General features: G+C 46.8%; 1 protein-coding gene across 3 annotated transcripts in view; it reads right to left on the bottom strand.

The window, feature by feature from the left end:
- PSEN1 (presenilin 1) overlaps positions 1 to 12,941 on the bottom strand; it is a 65,405-nt gene extending 52,464 nt beyond the window's left edge. The window contains exons 1-3 of one of the 3 annotated variants that reach the window (XM_055131336.1): positions 12,821 to 12,941; positions 1,654 to 1,735; positions 1,425 to 1,564 (exon numbers count right to left, since the gene is read on the bottom strand). In XM_055131336.1, the coding sequence (XP_054987311.1) occupies positions 1,425 to 1,511 (87 nt within the window). In that variant the 5' untranslated portion in view covers positions 1,512 to 1,564; positions 1,654 to 1,735; positions 12,821 to 12,941. Of the gene's footprint in view, positions 1 to 1,424; positions 1,565 to 1,653; positions 1,736 to 12,352; positions 12,521 to 12,820 lie in introns of those variants that run through there. The other 2 variants (XM_055131337.1, XM_055131338.1) reach the window with 2 other exon arrangements.
- Positions 12,942 to 15,931: the final 2,990 nt, after the last annotated feature.

Below are 15,931 nucleotides of genomic sequence, written 5' to 3' on the forward strand. Positions count from 1 at the left end.
TAGGACAGCATTAGAGGACTTGCTTTGATGTGTGAGGCCCTGGGTTTGATCCCTGGCAAGACAAAAATAATAAAATAACACCATTTAACAAACAATGTGGCCTATCAACTTAAATTTTAAAAAAAATTTTCCACCACCAGTGAAGAACTGATGTTAAAATATTGCATGCCTGAAATCCAATCATGAATAACTTTGTAATTTCACAGTGACTGAAAAAAAAAATCCTTCCTATAATGTTATTTCATCAGTACTGACTTCTATTATAATCTTACTCATTCATCAAAGTCAACTTTGCAAAGCCTTCCCTCCGCCACCATTTTGACCCTTAACTGGAGTTTAAATATTGAGAGTGTAAAGAACCTTCTACTAGGCCCTCTAGCCCTAGTACACTAGTCATTCAACCCTCTGCAGATCAGGCCGAGTCTACCCCCTCTGTGACCAATTTTAGCAACAAGCACACACTAGCAAGTAAGAGTTCATGCTCTTTCAGAAGCAGGGTAATTATGTTTCCCTGTACCTCCCACCACTGTTTCTGCCTTCTGGTTCTGACAGAGCCAACTCTGAGGACATTACCCTTCTCCCAGCCACTCCATTTAAGTAGCCTGAATATTGACAGTTGTTTTTTTTTTCTCCCCACTTCATGTGTCACCTCTGAAAACCCTACTGATGAGTTGGAGAGGCAGTACAGCAGGTAAGACACTTGTCTTGCATACAGGCAACCCAGGTTCAATTCCCATGGCCAAATATGGCCCCCTAAGTCCTTCTGCCAGGAGAATTCCCTGCATGTAGAGACAGGAGTCAGCCCTGAGCATCACCAGAAGTGTCTGAAAACCAAAAATAAACTAAATTATTAAAAAACAAAAATCCTACTGATTTCCCAACCATCTCACAGGTGATCTGAGGCACCTGCATCTGTGGTGATTAACCAACAGGGTCAAAACTAGACTGCTGTCTGTGCATGAGGCTGGTAAGGAGTCCCTGTCCCATGGCACAGATTACATCTTTCTTCATTTTCTCCTTTGTAATAATCTTGAGACTATGACTTTGAGTCTTCCACTCATCACACATTCTGATAAAAAACCATCTACATAGCACTGTCAGGAACTCTGCTAGGTACTGACAAAATGAAATGAGCTCAGGCCACAGAACGGTAAAAGCAAGAGAGGTAAAATTAATAGCTGGAAAAGTTGGAGAAGCTTTTAACGGAGAATGAGCTTTCTACCAGGGAGGAAGTCTCAACACAGCTTTGTGTTGCCAGCACCACAAAGTTACCCACGCTTTGTCCTCAGCTGAAGTTCAGCATATATGCAAATGAGATAAAAGCAGAGCATGTGTACTCAGCCCCTTCAGTCTATCCTGGAGTGGAGAGGGGATGATCAGTGAACCCAGTCTGGCAAGAGCAGTTATAATAGCCGATACTGTACCTGGTTACGTATAGCAGTGCTTGAATGGTTGTCCTCGGACATCTGTGCATTCTGGAAGTAAGACAAAGGTGCGGGTAACTCTGTCATTGGAGCAACTGTATAGAAATATTTTTTCACAGAAAACAAAGTCTCTTGGGGTTCTGGAAAGGGAAAAAGAAATCAGTTATCTGTGCATTACAATTATAGTTTTATTATAAATGCTTTGATAAATTACTAAGGGAAAACAAACCTTTTTTTCATGTGTCCTCTTCCTGGCCAAGCTTTCTAGGGATTGCACAGGCTGCTGTCACTTGCAGGTTCCCAGAATCACTCTGAAATAGGATATTACCAAATCACCCAAAGCTGGTCAAATCCTAGCAAATCTATTATACAAAGCAAATGGTTAAAAAATTAAAACAACAATTTGCAACCCAGAAGTATATTCATTTACCAAGATCTCAAATTCACAAACTTATTGTCAGTTCCAGATACCACCTAGGTAATGAACAGATCTACTTGAGAAACCATTTTGGTGCTGGGGACAGAATCCAAGACCTTATACATACAAAGCATGTGCTCTTAGCACAGAGTTACATGGAATCAACCCAGCTTTAGAGCAAAGGAACCTGAATGATCTTAAATAATGTTCATAACTATATTACTTTTTCTATGCTGACCAACACAACCTTTTCCATCTCCTTAAGTACTGTCATAGGATTGGGGAGATAACAAGGGCAAAGGTGCTTTATCAGGCTCGATCTCTGGTACTACATGACCCCCTGAATACCAATAGGAAACCCCACAGTCACATTTGCTTACCTTAATTTCCATCAGTCAATTCTTTTGTGTATGGAGGAAGAGGAAAGGAGGAGAGGGTGGTGGTGGTTTGTATACCTAAAAGTGTTGAGGGCTGGGGGATTGCTTGAGTAGTACTCAGGGGTCGATGGCATGCTGAGGATTGAACTCAGGGCTCCTGTATGTGTTCTAGCCTTTTGCCCTCTCTCCCCCTCCTCCCCATCACTTTTCTTTATGATTTCAACTTTCCTTCTCATAAAAGTTTTCAGAAATATATAGGGAAAATACCTATTTGCATACCTATACAGCATTTGGAGGGCAGTGCCCAGGACACCATATGTGGTGTGAGGAACTGAACCAGGGTCAGCTGCATGCAAGGTAGCTGTCTTATCCCATGTACTATTTCTCCAGCACTCCCTTGGGGTGGGAAGGGCACAGTTTGGGCTATACATGGTGGTGCTCAGGAGTGACCCCTAGTGGTGCTGAAGGGAAACAATGTGAGATCAGGGTTTTAAATCTGGATCACAGCCGCCAGAGCAGCATGTAAAGTAAGACATAATAAGGTAAGTACGTCCTCTTGTACTATGTCCCTGGCCTCCGTGCTGTATTCTAAGTACATATTTATGAAAATGTTCTCACTATCCTATTTTCTTTTTGCTGTGTATGGTTTTGGGGCCAGACCCAGCAGTGCTCAGGGGTTTTGCTGGGTATGGTTTTGGGGTCAGACCCAGCAGTGCTCAGGGGCTACTCCTAGCTCTGCACTCCAAGCAGTGCTTGGGGACCATATGGGATATCAGGGATCCTGGGTCAGCCATGTGCAAGTCAAGTGCCTTCCCTGTGTACACTCACTCTGGTGCCTATCCTGTCGCACTTTTAACTTCATGATCCTCTGCCTCCACATACTTTTTAAATCCCAAGGATTTGGGGAAGGGAAGCAGTGGAAGGCAGAGCCCCACCAGCGGTTCTCAACTGACCAGGCTGACAGATGAATGAGAAGGACCAAGATGTGATGTTGGTCAGGCCCTGCCTGCACTGCCAGGGCGCCCAGGGCCACACACACCCAGCTGTGCTCAGGAGACCATGTGATGCTGGAAATTAAACCTGGATTGGGCACATGCTAGGTATATACCCTAAATACTATAACATCTCCTAGCCCCCTAAATTCTTATTTTTGCTTTTTCTTTTATTGGTTTATTTTGGGGCTACACCCAATGGTGCTAAGGGCTTATTTCTGGCTCTGTACTCAGGGATAACTCCTGGCAGTCTTGGGAGACCATGTAAGGTGCGGAGAATCAAGGTGCACCCTACCCGCCGTAATTTCATTCTGGCCTCTCTCAGACAAATCTTATAAGAATTATCAATAATACAGGGGACCAGAGCAATAGAACAATGGGTAAGGCACTTGCCTTGCATGAGGCAGACCTGAGTTCAATCCCAGCAACTCATATGGTCCCCTGAGCCCACAAGGAGTGATCTCTGAGCACAATCAGGAGTAAGCCCTAAGAACTCCTGGATGTGACCCGAAAACAAAACAAAAAAATCATCAATATTATAGTAGCAACTTTATTCCAACACTATTTTCAGAAGTAAAACTTGTTAAAAAAATTTAAAACAAAAACAAAATTAAATGATGGCATAGGATAGGTAAAAGGATTAGCCAAAGCTAAACTATGGAACAAATAACAGCAATTCCAGAACCCAGGTTTTCTGATGCCTGATCGGCCTGGCCTTTCCCAATTCACCAAGGAAAGTTCATCCCTTTGCTGAGGCTTTGAAGATCACAATGCTACAAGATGACAGAGATGCTCTTTAGATGAAGCTTTGGTAGGAAACAGAGGAAGGCAACAAGACTAACTAGGTCTTCAGTCAGGCCCAGTGAACAAACATACACTGTTGAGACAAAGAAAGGGGGCAAGGAAAGCCAGATTTCATTCTGGTTGATAAACAGCTCAAAACAATTGTTAATTGCATAGAAAAGGCCAAGGACCCCACTGAACAGGCATTGTTGCATGGAAAAAGACACTAGGGGAATTTTATAGCAATCTGAGCCATGCCCTGAGAACATGTGACCTGCAGGAAGTGAGAGCAGAGACCAAAGTCGATTCTGCAGTTTTCTGCCACCTGCTAGATTTTCTGAAATGGACAGCACAATACTTGAATTTACTTCCATCCACTTCCTTTTTCTCAAACACTTGCTCAATAAGACAAAAGGGGGAAAAAAAATCTTACTCTGATGGGAAAGTTCTATCATATACAAAGAGACTAAGAAAAGTTCCAGGAGAACACAAATAACTTTGAAGGTTAGATATGCTGAAGAGAAAAGTCTGCCTAGTCTTTTCTGGGATCAAACCAGAAAACCTCCCACCTATCAGCACGTCAAAAATATCACAGAGGGGGCAGAGAATTATGTGCTTGTTCAACCCCAACTCAATCCCCAGCACCCGCTATGGTCCCCTAAGCCCTGTCAGGAGTGAGTGCAAAGCCAGGAGTAAACGCTGAGCACTTCCGGCTATGAACCAAAACAAAAAACAAAAAACCCGATTTAATGAAATGCCAAAAGAAAAGTATGTTTCTGTTTCTCAGTGCTTCTCAGGTAATAACTAAACCTTAAATTGGCACATTATAGTTAATTATTGATACCATTTTCTTCATTCACAGATGCAATGTAAACAAGATCTTTACTCTGCAAATATAAGTATCATTACAAAACTATCAAAATCTTCTAAAAAGAGTGTGACGGTTGGAGCGATAGTACAGAGGGTAGGTCATTTGCCTTGCATGCGGCCAACACGAGTTCAATCCCCGGCACCATATATGGTCCCCCAAGAAACACCAGGAGTAATTCCTGAGTGCAGAGTCAGGAGTGACCTCTGAGCATTGCTGGGTGTGACCCGAAAAAGCAAAAACAATAATAATAAATAAAAATGAAAAGTGTGTGGTTTGTTTAAATGACTCGAGCTATTTGATTAGTTTCACCTAAAAATTTAATGGGGGGGGGCAGGAGCAATCACACAGTGGGTAGAGCTTTTGCCTTGCATGCAGTCGACCTGGGTTCGAGTCCCAGTATCCCATATGGTCCCCCAAGCACCACTAGGAGAAATTCCTGAGTGTATGAACTAGGAGTAACCCCGGTACATCACCAGATGTGACCCAAAAAGCAAAAAAATAAAAATAAAAATAATTTTTTTAATTGAATCACCATGAGACAGTTACAAGCTTTCATGTTTGGGTTACAATCTCACAATGATCAAACACCCAGTGCACATTCTCCACCACCAACTATTTCCCCGGCATACCTCCCTTTTCCCACCCTCCCCCTACCTCCATGGCAGACAATATTCCCCATACTCTCTCTCTACTTTTTGGGCATTATGGCTTGCAACACAGACACTGAGAGGTCATCATGTTTGGTCCATTATCTACTTTCAGCACACATATCCCATCCCGACTGATTCCTCCAGCCATCATTTTCTTAGTGATCCCTTCTCTATTTCATCTAACTTCTGCCCTCAGCTCATGAAGTAGGCTTCCAGCCATGGGGCAATCCTCCTGGCCCTTGTATCTACTGTCCTTGTGTGTCAGCCTCATGTGATGTTATTCTATACTCCACAAATGAGTGCACTCCTTCTATGTCTGTCCCTCTCTTTCTGACTCATTTCACTTAGCATGATACTCTCCATGTCTATCCATTTACAAGCAAATTTCATGACTTCCTCTCTCCTAACAGCTGCATAGTATTCCTCTGTGTAGATGTACCAAAGTTTCTTTAACCAGTCATCTGTTCTAGGGCACTTGGGTTGTTTCCAGATTTTGGCTATTGTGAACAGTGCTGCAATAAACATGTAGGTACAGATGTCATCTCTACTGTGCTTTTTTGCATCCTCGGGATATATTCCCAGAAGTGGTATTGCAGGGTCATATGGAAGCTCAATTTCTAGGTAGTTGTTTTTTTTTTTTTTTTTTTTTTGCTTTTTGGGTCACACCCAATGATGCACAGGGGTTACTCCTAGCTCATGCACTCAGAAATTACTCCTGGCGGTGTTCAGGGGACCATATGGGAACCTGGGAATTGAACCCGGGTAGTCCACACGCAAAGCAAACGCTCTACCCACTGTGCTATCACTCCAGCCCCTCAATTTCTAGTTTTTAATCAAGAGGGGGATGGAGTAATAGTACAGTAGGTAGGGCATTTGCCTTGCACATAACTGACCCAGTATTAATCCCTGGCATCCCATACGGTTCTCAGAGCACTGCCAGGAATTACTTCTGTGCACAGAGCCAGGGGTAACCCCTGAGCACCACCAGGTGTGATTTCAATACCCCCGCCCCCCAAAAAAAATCAAGAGGAGATAAGAGATAGTATAGGGTGTAAGATGCTTGTCTTGCATGAGGCTGACTTTGGTTTGATCCCCAGCACCACACACTTAAGTACCACGAGGAATGATCTGTAAGCACAGAACTAGGAGTAAGCCTTGAGTACTGCCAAATGTGGCTCAACCCCTTAGCCCCCAAATATCAAGGGAGATTAGAGAGACAGTACAGGGCATAAGACACTTGTCTTCATGTGGCACTGCATATGGTTCCCCGAGCATCAAGGATCACTTCTGTGTAGAAAGACAAGAAAAGGTTGGGTGTACAGAAGTCTCCACTCTCCCAAAATCAGGGGTACCAACAACAGTTTAAAGGGTAACATTTCATGTCTTACATGCAGGAGGCCTAGATTTAAATCCCCAGCAATGCATGTCACCCCCCAAAGAAAAAAACCATAAAAAATTCTTCAGGTTTTTGGGTCAACCTGCCACTACTCAAGGCTACCCCCAGCTTGGTGCTCAGGGAACCCTCTGATGCCATGAGTCCATCCAGAGTCCATCCAGTATACAAAGCATATGTACTAGTCTTAAAATATTAAAATAATTTTTTAAAATTTTAGGCACCATGGCTAATAATATTGTAATGACAGAGCTTCACCTATAATTCAATGTAATACCACACCCTCCACCTGAGTATCCATTCCCTTTTACTATATCCCAGTGTCCTATTCCATCCACCACTCCCTTTTTAGTTATATCCCCAACCTTCCAAACATTTTCTTCTGGCAGGGGGAGCACCTCCTAATTGGTGCTCAAGGGGCCCCAGGGCCAGTTTCTGGTGATTACTGGCCAGATTCTTGGCTACTCAGGCCAGTAGCTCAATGCAAGGACCTGAGGATAAAGTGCTGCTCATTTCAAAAGTATTTTTTTAAGCAGCCCGCTGCTCTCTGAAGTAGTATACACTGTACTCTCATAGGGTACTCAAAAAATGTTTCTTACTTGCTCCTAAAATAAATAAATAGGGGGTGGGGGGCAGAGCGACCATACAGCGGGTAGGGTGTTTGCCTTGCAAGTGTCAACCTGGGCTTGATCCCCAGCATCCCATATGGTTCCCTGAGCACCGCCATGACTGATTCCTGAGTGCAGAGCCAGGAGTAACCGCTGAGCATCTCCTGGTGTGCCCATAAAAGCCAAAAAAAAAAAAAAAAAAAGAAAAAGAAAAGAAAAGAAGAAGGGACTAGAGAAATTAGAGTGCATAGGGTGCTTGCGTTACATGTGGCCGACCCAGGTTCAATCCCTGGAATCCCATACAGTCCCCTGAGGACCAACTAGAGCAATTCCTAAATGCCTAGCTAGGAGTAATTCCTGAGCATTGCCCGTGTTGCCCAAAAATAAAAATTTTAATTGAATGAATTTTAAAAGAACAAAAGTACCTTTTTACTTTAAGATATTTTCAAGTGCCAAAGCTTAGGATTAATTTTTTCCACAATTCTTGGTGTAACTTTGACAAGCTTATGAACAAGAAGCCAAAGTTCTGATTATGTGAAGGACTGGGAGAACTACCTGAGGTTTTAGAAGCTCACATTCTCACATCCAACAGTAAATTTAACCATTATCCAGCTTGCATTCTATAAATTAAAAATAACCTGAACTTAACTTTAAACTTCATAATAGATCATTGAAAAGACTGCTCCCTATTTTAAGAGACTAGGAGCAAACAATTTCCTTAGCCCTAAAACGGTTTGTGAAGTAGCAGACTCAAAAAAGAGCAAAGAAAAAAAAGAGCAAGGAGGCTAGTAATATCCTATTTATTTTCCCCTTTCATCCCACTCCATTTCAGTGAACCATCTGTAGCAGATTAAATTTAAATGCAATAAATAATCCCTGTAGGGAATATTCTCTCCAATTACGTTAGGGGCTTGGTCCTGTGATTTCCTTTGGTCTCAGAGCGGGCAGAATCTACCGATCACCGTGCTTTGGGGGCAGTTAGGACTCACTGTGATCAAAGGGGCTCAGCAGATAACTATTCCTATGCAGCCAGCATTGCCTTCTTGCACTTCTGCTCTTGCAGTGAGAAAATTTTACTGTGGATAGTCACTACCCCTTCAACCTGGGTCACAGAATAAAATACGCAAAGCAGAAATTGTCCTAGCTGACCCAAGGCCTACACCATGAAGCAGAACCTAAGTGAGAACAAATCCTCTAAAGCACTGAATTTTATGGAGACCTGCTCTGCAGATATTTGCACTGTTGAGGACAGAACCCAGGTCTTCTACATGTAAAACAGCTCCACCCCTGAGACACATCCCTGTCCCAGAAGATACAAAAAAATAAACAAGAAGGTCAGAAAGAGGAGATAATATGCTTGTCTTGTGTGTAGCCAAACTTGGTTCAATTCTCAGCATGGCAGATAGCCCCTTAAGCAAGGCCAATTGACCCAAGAGCACAGAGACAGGAGTGAGCCCCAAGTACTGCTGGGTGTGGCTCAAAAACAAAGAGAAAAGAAGGGAAAGGAAGAGAAAATGAAAAGGGACAAATCCAGAATCCTTGTCTGAAATCTAACTTTAGGACTAAAGAGTAACTCCCAAGCACAGAGCAACTTGGTGTGGCCCCCAAATACAAACCACCCCCACAAAGTAATATATTCTTTAAATATATTATTCAAGTTAATTTTAACCTATTTCTTTTGGGGTACAGGGGTTGGGGTCACATGCGATGGTGCTCAGGGCTTACCTGACTCTGTAGTCTGGAATCACTCCTGAGAGGATTCAAGGGACTGTATGGGGTACTGGAGATCAAACCCCAGTCAGGTGCATGAACTGCAAGTACCTGACCTGCTGTACTGTCTCTGGGCCCAATTTCACCTACTTCTATCTTTTAAAATGTTTACTAGATGATATGACATGAGGGGCCTCACAGGATGGGAGGTGGAACCGGCCCCTCTACCCGCCCCAACGAGGTCCTGAGTTGCCACCCACAAACAGCTCCTGGCTCCTGAACGGCCATGATCCCAGAGGCACACAAAACAATTTTGGAACCCAGCGGCTTTTGGCAGAAATCCCTCCAGACTCATTACTAAAATATCAGAAATCCAAAATGCTCTTCATATCAGCAACAGAAGACAACTTATCTAATGATGCCTTTTCCGCAGGTCTGAATGTTGGGAAAAATTCCAAATAATAATGGTGGATCTTTTGTAGAAATACTGAATGTGATCAAAGCGGAGAGACAGTAAGGTGGAAATCATCTACCACATAGGCGGGTAGAGGGTTGGGATAGGGGATATCCTGGGTTTCTTGGTGGTGGAGGGTGTGCACTGGTGAGGGGATGGATGTTTGATCATTGTATGACCGAGATTAGACTGGAAAGCTTATGTATGTAACTGTTCTTATGGTGATTCAATAAAAAAAAAATCTTATGAGGAAGATACTCTTATTATTATTTTATAGATAAGGAAACTGAGCAGAGATTAAATAGATTTTTCACCTTTTGCTAAAAAAATAAATGTTACTAGAAAATGCACAAAATTTGTAGGTCTTATTGCTTCTACTGATAATACTATATGAATCTTCACTATTCAAATACAAAAAAAAGCCTGATGTTCAAAATCTCTGACCACCTTATCTTTCCTGGGGTTTCCTCAGCTCTGTGACAAGCAAGTATGTATGTGAACATATATATGAACATGAACATAATTCCCCTGAATTCTGCAAAGGTCACCTCAGTTCTGACCCCAGCCCCCTCCAGAGTGCGGTACCTACAGAAATGTTGGCCCCCAGGGCCATGCTCCAAACACCTTCCAAATGTGCGAAGTTCAAGCACACAACTGAGCAGCATCAGATTAGAATGCAGTTCTGAAATGCTGTTTTGTTGGAGCATGAGTTGGTGTGGCCATACAGAGAACATGCAACATGCAAGTTCTGCCTCCACTCATCACCTCAGCTGATGACTCTTCCATCTTCCTCCTTAGAGGTCAGCCTGGTCTCTCTTTCCCCCTCTCAGGAGTATCCCCCACTGCGCCAACATTAACCAGCAATGATGGTCCTTGTTTATGGCTCTGGGCCCATTTATGGCTTCATGGGGCCCTTTATACCCAGTGGGACTTTGCAATTCCAACTACTTCCTCATCTTCTTCTCTAGGTCTCGGCTCCTAAATTTCTGATTCCTAAAACTTCGCCCCACTCTACGAACTTAAATCATCCCTAGTCAACTCTATACTTCACTCCTTGTTCAAGGGCTAAGGCTCAAGCACCACTGAGGAGCAGACCTGGGGGCAGCCTGACAGCACTACCGGGTGTGCTCCAGCTCTCCAACCCCCTTCTGGACACCCTACTCCCTGTTCAATCGGTTACTCCGTCGTCCTCTGTCCCTCCCTGCTTCCTGAGAGAAGCTCAAATTCCCATCTTCCCCTGAACTCTGCAAAGGTCACCTCAGTTCTGACCCCAGCCCCCTCCAGAGTGCGGTACCTACAGCAATGCTGGCCCCCCAGGGCCACGCTCCAAACACCCTCCAAACGTGCGGAGCTCAAGCACATAACTGAGCAGCATCAGAGTAGAATGTAGTTCTGAAATGCTGTTTTGTCAGAGCATGAGTTGGTGTGGCCATACAGAGAGAAGCATGGGGTGCCAGGACTGGAGATAAAGCGGACACCAGCGAACACACAGGGTCCACCTTCTCACAGGCCCTCGCTCAGAGCCCAGCACACCTTCCAGCCTTCAGTTCTACACAAAAGGGTATTCATGCCACCCTTGGTTAATCTCAGACTACTTAGCAATAGTCATTAACTTAAAAAAAAAAAAAGTTGGTGCCAGAGGGATAGTACGACAGTACCACAGCGCTGGCCTTGCATGCAGCCCACCAAGCTTCAATCTTCGGCACCCCATATGGTCCCCCACACCTGCCAGGAGTGAGTGACCCCTGAGCCAAAGAGCCAGGAGTAAGCCCTGAGCACCTCCGAGTGTGGCCCAAAATCCAAAACAAAGGCAATAAATCTTTTTTTTGTTTGTTTGTTTTTGGGTCACACCTGGCGATGCACAGGGGTTACTCCTGGCTCATGCACTCAGGAATTACTCCTGGCGGTGCTCAGGGGACCATATGGGATGCTGGGATTTGAACCTGGGTCGCCCGCATGCAAGGCAAACGCCCTACCCGCTATGCTATCACTCCAGCCCCAAAGGCAATAAATCTTACCCATTCAGACAAAGTATACCCACAACTCTGGGCAGAGAACGTCTGCCTGTCCTGGAAGCAGAGCGGCCCTTGGACAGACCCAGAGGTCAGACCCTCCCGGGCCCCCAGCCCAGCCTCTTTCTCTGGGGGTGCCGGTGGGGTGGGAAGACCCATGCCCTCGGTCAAACAGGCTCTTCATAGTCGGGGCTTGTGAAACCGGGTGGGTGGGACTCGGGTTGTCGGGTTGCTCGCGCCCTGCCCGTGTCTTAAGGAGAAACCAGATAGGCTTTTGCAGGCGACTGGAACCAACCGGCCAGACCAAGTGCCCGGTCAACACTGCTGCCTGATCCTCCGTCCCGGGTGCTGACCCCCTCCGATGAGAACGGCCTCCTCGGTTCACCTTTGGTGAAAACCTTCGCCCTGTCAAGGGAACTCCGGTGACAAGGTGCCCTTCGCCAGGTGCGCCTCCCGTCTCCCGACCCTTCCTTCCCAGCCTCGGCTCCGCCGGGGGGCTCCGCGCCCCCCGGGCCGGCAGAGGCGGTGAGAACGCTAACTTTCCGACCCAGCAGCGGCGAGCCGAGAACGTCCGGGGAACGCTCGGACGGACGGACAGACAGACGGACGGCCAGGCGCCGATCCCTTCCACGCCCGGGACGGTCCCGACTCAGCCCGCACCCGTCCTCCAGTGGGTCCTCCAGCTCGCAAGGGGCCAGGGGCCGCCCGCCGCTGCCCCCGCACACAGGGACGCGCGGGGCGCGGGGCGCGGAGGGAGTTTCACCAGTTGCTCCACCCGGCGAGCGCACGGGCGCTTCCTCTTTCTCCTGCGAGACGACTCCATCCCGGCCCCGGCACCTGCTCCCGCGGCCGCCGGCGGAAACCCGCACTTCCGGAGCCGGGCGGCCCCGAACGCGCGCCCGCTCCGCTCCGGCCGCCCAACAAACGGGCCGGGCCCGGCGTTCCGCACCCGCCGGCTCCGCGCCCCCCGGCCGGCCGCGCCCCACTCCTCCTCGAAGGCGGCGGCTCGGCCGCGGCCCCGGCGCCCACAGACGGGCCGAGGCCGGCGGCCCACCCCACCCGCCGCGTGGTGTGCAGGCGCCGGACCGGTGTCGCCTTCCGACTCCTCACTCCTTCCCCACCACGCACCTACTCTTTCTCCGCCGCCGACCGCTCGCCACCGGGCTTCCTTCCTGAGGAGCCGCTGTTTTGTTTCCGATGTGAAATCGCGGACCCAGGAGCAGCCCGGCTCAGGCCCCGCCCAGGAGCCTTCACCGCTGCCGTCATTTCCGGCCTTGGCGTCGTTGGCCGAGAGCCCAAAACGAAGGGGGAGGGGGAGGAAGGGCGGGGCGTGAGGTCGGAGAAGGGGCGGGGCTTCCGGGAACGCGCGCGGAGGGCGACCGGGGGCGGGTGTGGGGGAAGAACCCTACAGGCCAACCAACACCTAGGAAGGAGAGAAATCCGCCCAGTGAAGTTGAGGTTGTCAGCAATGGGGACAGCACTTGCGTCTAGAACCAAAGTTTCAGTGTCCTGGTTAAATCTCACTCTTTTTTTCATCCTTTGTATTTGTAGGTTTCTCGGATCCAGTTGCATCAAGAGGATGGTAGGGGCTGGAGCGATAGTACAGCGGGTAGGGCGTTTACCTTGCATGCAGCCGACCCGGGTTCCATCCCCAGCATGCCATATGGTCCCCTGAGCACTGCCAGGAGTAATTCCTGAGTGCAAAGTCAGGGGTAACCCGTGTGCATTGCCGGGTGTGACCCAAAAAGAAAAAAAAAAAAGGATGGTACCAAAAAATTGCGAATACCTCTACTCTTCCCTCATCCCTATCCAATGAATCAATACTTCTTATGAACAAAAGCAAGCTTAGGAAACTGACTTGTGATTAAAAGCATTCTTTGTGATTTTTTTTTTTCTTTTTGGGTCACACCCAGCGATGCACAGGCTCATGCATTCAGGAATCACTCTTGACGGTGCTCGGGGGACCATATGAGATGCTGGGAATTGAACCCGGGTTGGTCGCATGCAAGGCAAACGCCCTACCCGCTGTGCTATCGCTCCAGCCCCATTCTTTGTGCTTCTTGGACTCCAAGTTTCCAGACAACAAAATATTTCATGTAACCCTCCAAAACCGATTATCTGGTACTCAGATAATCAACTCACAACTCAGAGTTGTGCAACGACGACTCGACTTGAATCTGCCAGTTTCGCGTCCAAACTGTGACAAAGAGGGTACTAAAAACTCCTTTTAAAAAATTTTTTGGAACACCCGCGGTGTTCAGAATTGTGGTGCCGGGGATACAACCAGCTTCCAACATTCAAAGCCTGTGCTACGGCCTCCGAGTTACCTCTCTGCTCCAAAATTAACTCCTTAAATAGCAATGCCACATTTATATACTCATATGAAAGCTAAAAGGTAAATAGCAAATATACAATATCAAATCAGCAGTAGATGGGATTTGGGGTTTAAATCCCTTTCTAATTTCTTTCTTTGCCATTTTAAGCCATACTCAGCCAGTGCTCAGAGATAAGTTATTCCTGGTGGTGCTCTGGGAACCATACAGGATGCCTCAGATCAAACCAGGGCCTGCCACATTGTGTAAGGCAAACACCCCACCCGCGCTGCTCTGGCCATTAGATTCCTTTTCTAATATTCCCAAATCCCTTCGTATTCCTAAATCGACCTCCAATCCCTTCCAGCAACGTGATATAAATAGGTTCTACACACATTCCCTCAATTATGGAGGAATATTGAGGAAATAAGTATTTCTTGATTTGGGTTTTCTTGGTTTGTTTTAGTTTTTCTGTTCTTTTGGGGCCACTCCTGGCGGTGCTCAGGAATTACTTCTGGCTTTGCACTCAGGAATATATTTCTGGTGGTATCAGGGGGTCCTATAGAATAATGGGAGATCAAATCTAGGTCAGCCGCATGCAAGGCAAGCAACCTACCCTCTTTACAATTACTCTGACCCCTGAAAGGTATTTTAAAATTTCTCATCTCCTCCCTCAAACTTTCCAAAGGTGAGATACTGTCTGTTAGCTTACACATTGTTAAGGACTGAGAATGGTGTCTAAAATAATTCTATGCATCTCAAGAACAGATCTCTTTAAATACAACTGGTAATATGAGTAATCGTCATCATCCCGCTGATTGTCAAATTTCTTGAGCGGTCTCAGTAACATCTCCATTCATCCTAAAATCTTCTAAGAGAGATTTAAGAAGCCTCTCTTTACTCGTCCTTCCCAACAATGCCCCATTGGAGGCTCTTTCAGGGTCTGGGGAATGAGACCCAGCATTGTTAATGGTTTTGGAATATGAATACACTATGGGGACTTTGCAAGGCTCTCCCATGTGGCCAGGAAACTCTTGGTACCTTGCCAGGTTCTCCCACAGGGAGAAGTAGGCTATAAGATGTCTCGAGGTGGCTTGGCTTCCGGGAGCTTGGGATGGGAACTGGGTCTCTTCTGCCCAGATTTCCCATCTTCCAGTAGCTAGGAAGTCACACACAGGAACTGTCCCCGGACCCGTGTAATCCCACCAATGGCCAACATCCAGAGACTTAAAACCAAGCTCCTGGAAGAGAGCGACGCAGAGTCTCTTGCCCGCACGTCTGGCTGTCTTCCTCGGAGGGGGTGGGCTCCAGCTTCCCTCCCCGCCCCAAGCAGAGCTCCCACGGCCGAAGACCCCCGGAGCCTCGCCACAGCCATGCTCAAGGCCCCTGTCCACACGTTCGGACGAGCCTCACACATGAAGGAACCAGCAGAGGAACCCAGGTGTGTGAGACGCAGGGCTGAGACCTCGAAGCCTGTTCAGATCGGGACTGGGCCTCTTCCGCCCAGATTTCCCATTTTCCAGTAGCTAGGTGGTCACACCCAGGGACTGCCCCCGGCGCCATGTAATCTCACCAAAGGCCAACATCCAGAGACTTAATATGAGTAATAAGTCTCAAAATGCTAATTCTTAGAAATAAACCCAACACAAAATTACTTTGAAATTACACACAAAATTTTCATGAAATTTTGTTTACAGGAAAAATTGGGAATCATGGGGCCGGAGCGATAGCACATCGGGTAGGGTGCTTGCCTTGCACGTGGCAGACCCGGGTTCGATCCCCGGTATCCCATATGGTCCCCCAAGCACTGCCAGGAGTAATTCCTGAGTGCAAAGCCAGGAGTAACCCCTGAGCATCGCTGGGTGTGACCCAAAAAGCAAAATAAATAAATAAATAAATAAATAAATAAATAAATAAATAAATTGGG

This window comes from Sorex araneus, chromosome 3 (assembly GCF_027595985.1).
Source record: "Sorex araneus isolate mSorAra2 chromosome 3, mSorAra2.pri, whole genome shotgun sequence".
In the NCBI taxonomy this organism is placed as follows: Eukaryota; Metazoa; Chordata; class Mammalia; order Eulipotyphla; family Soricidae; genus Sorex; species Sorex araneus.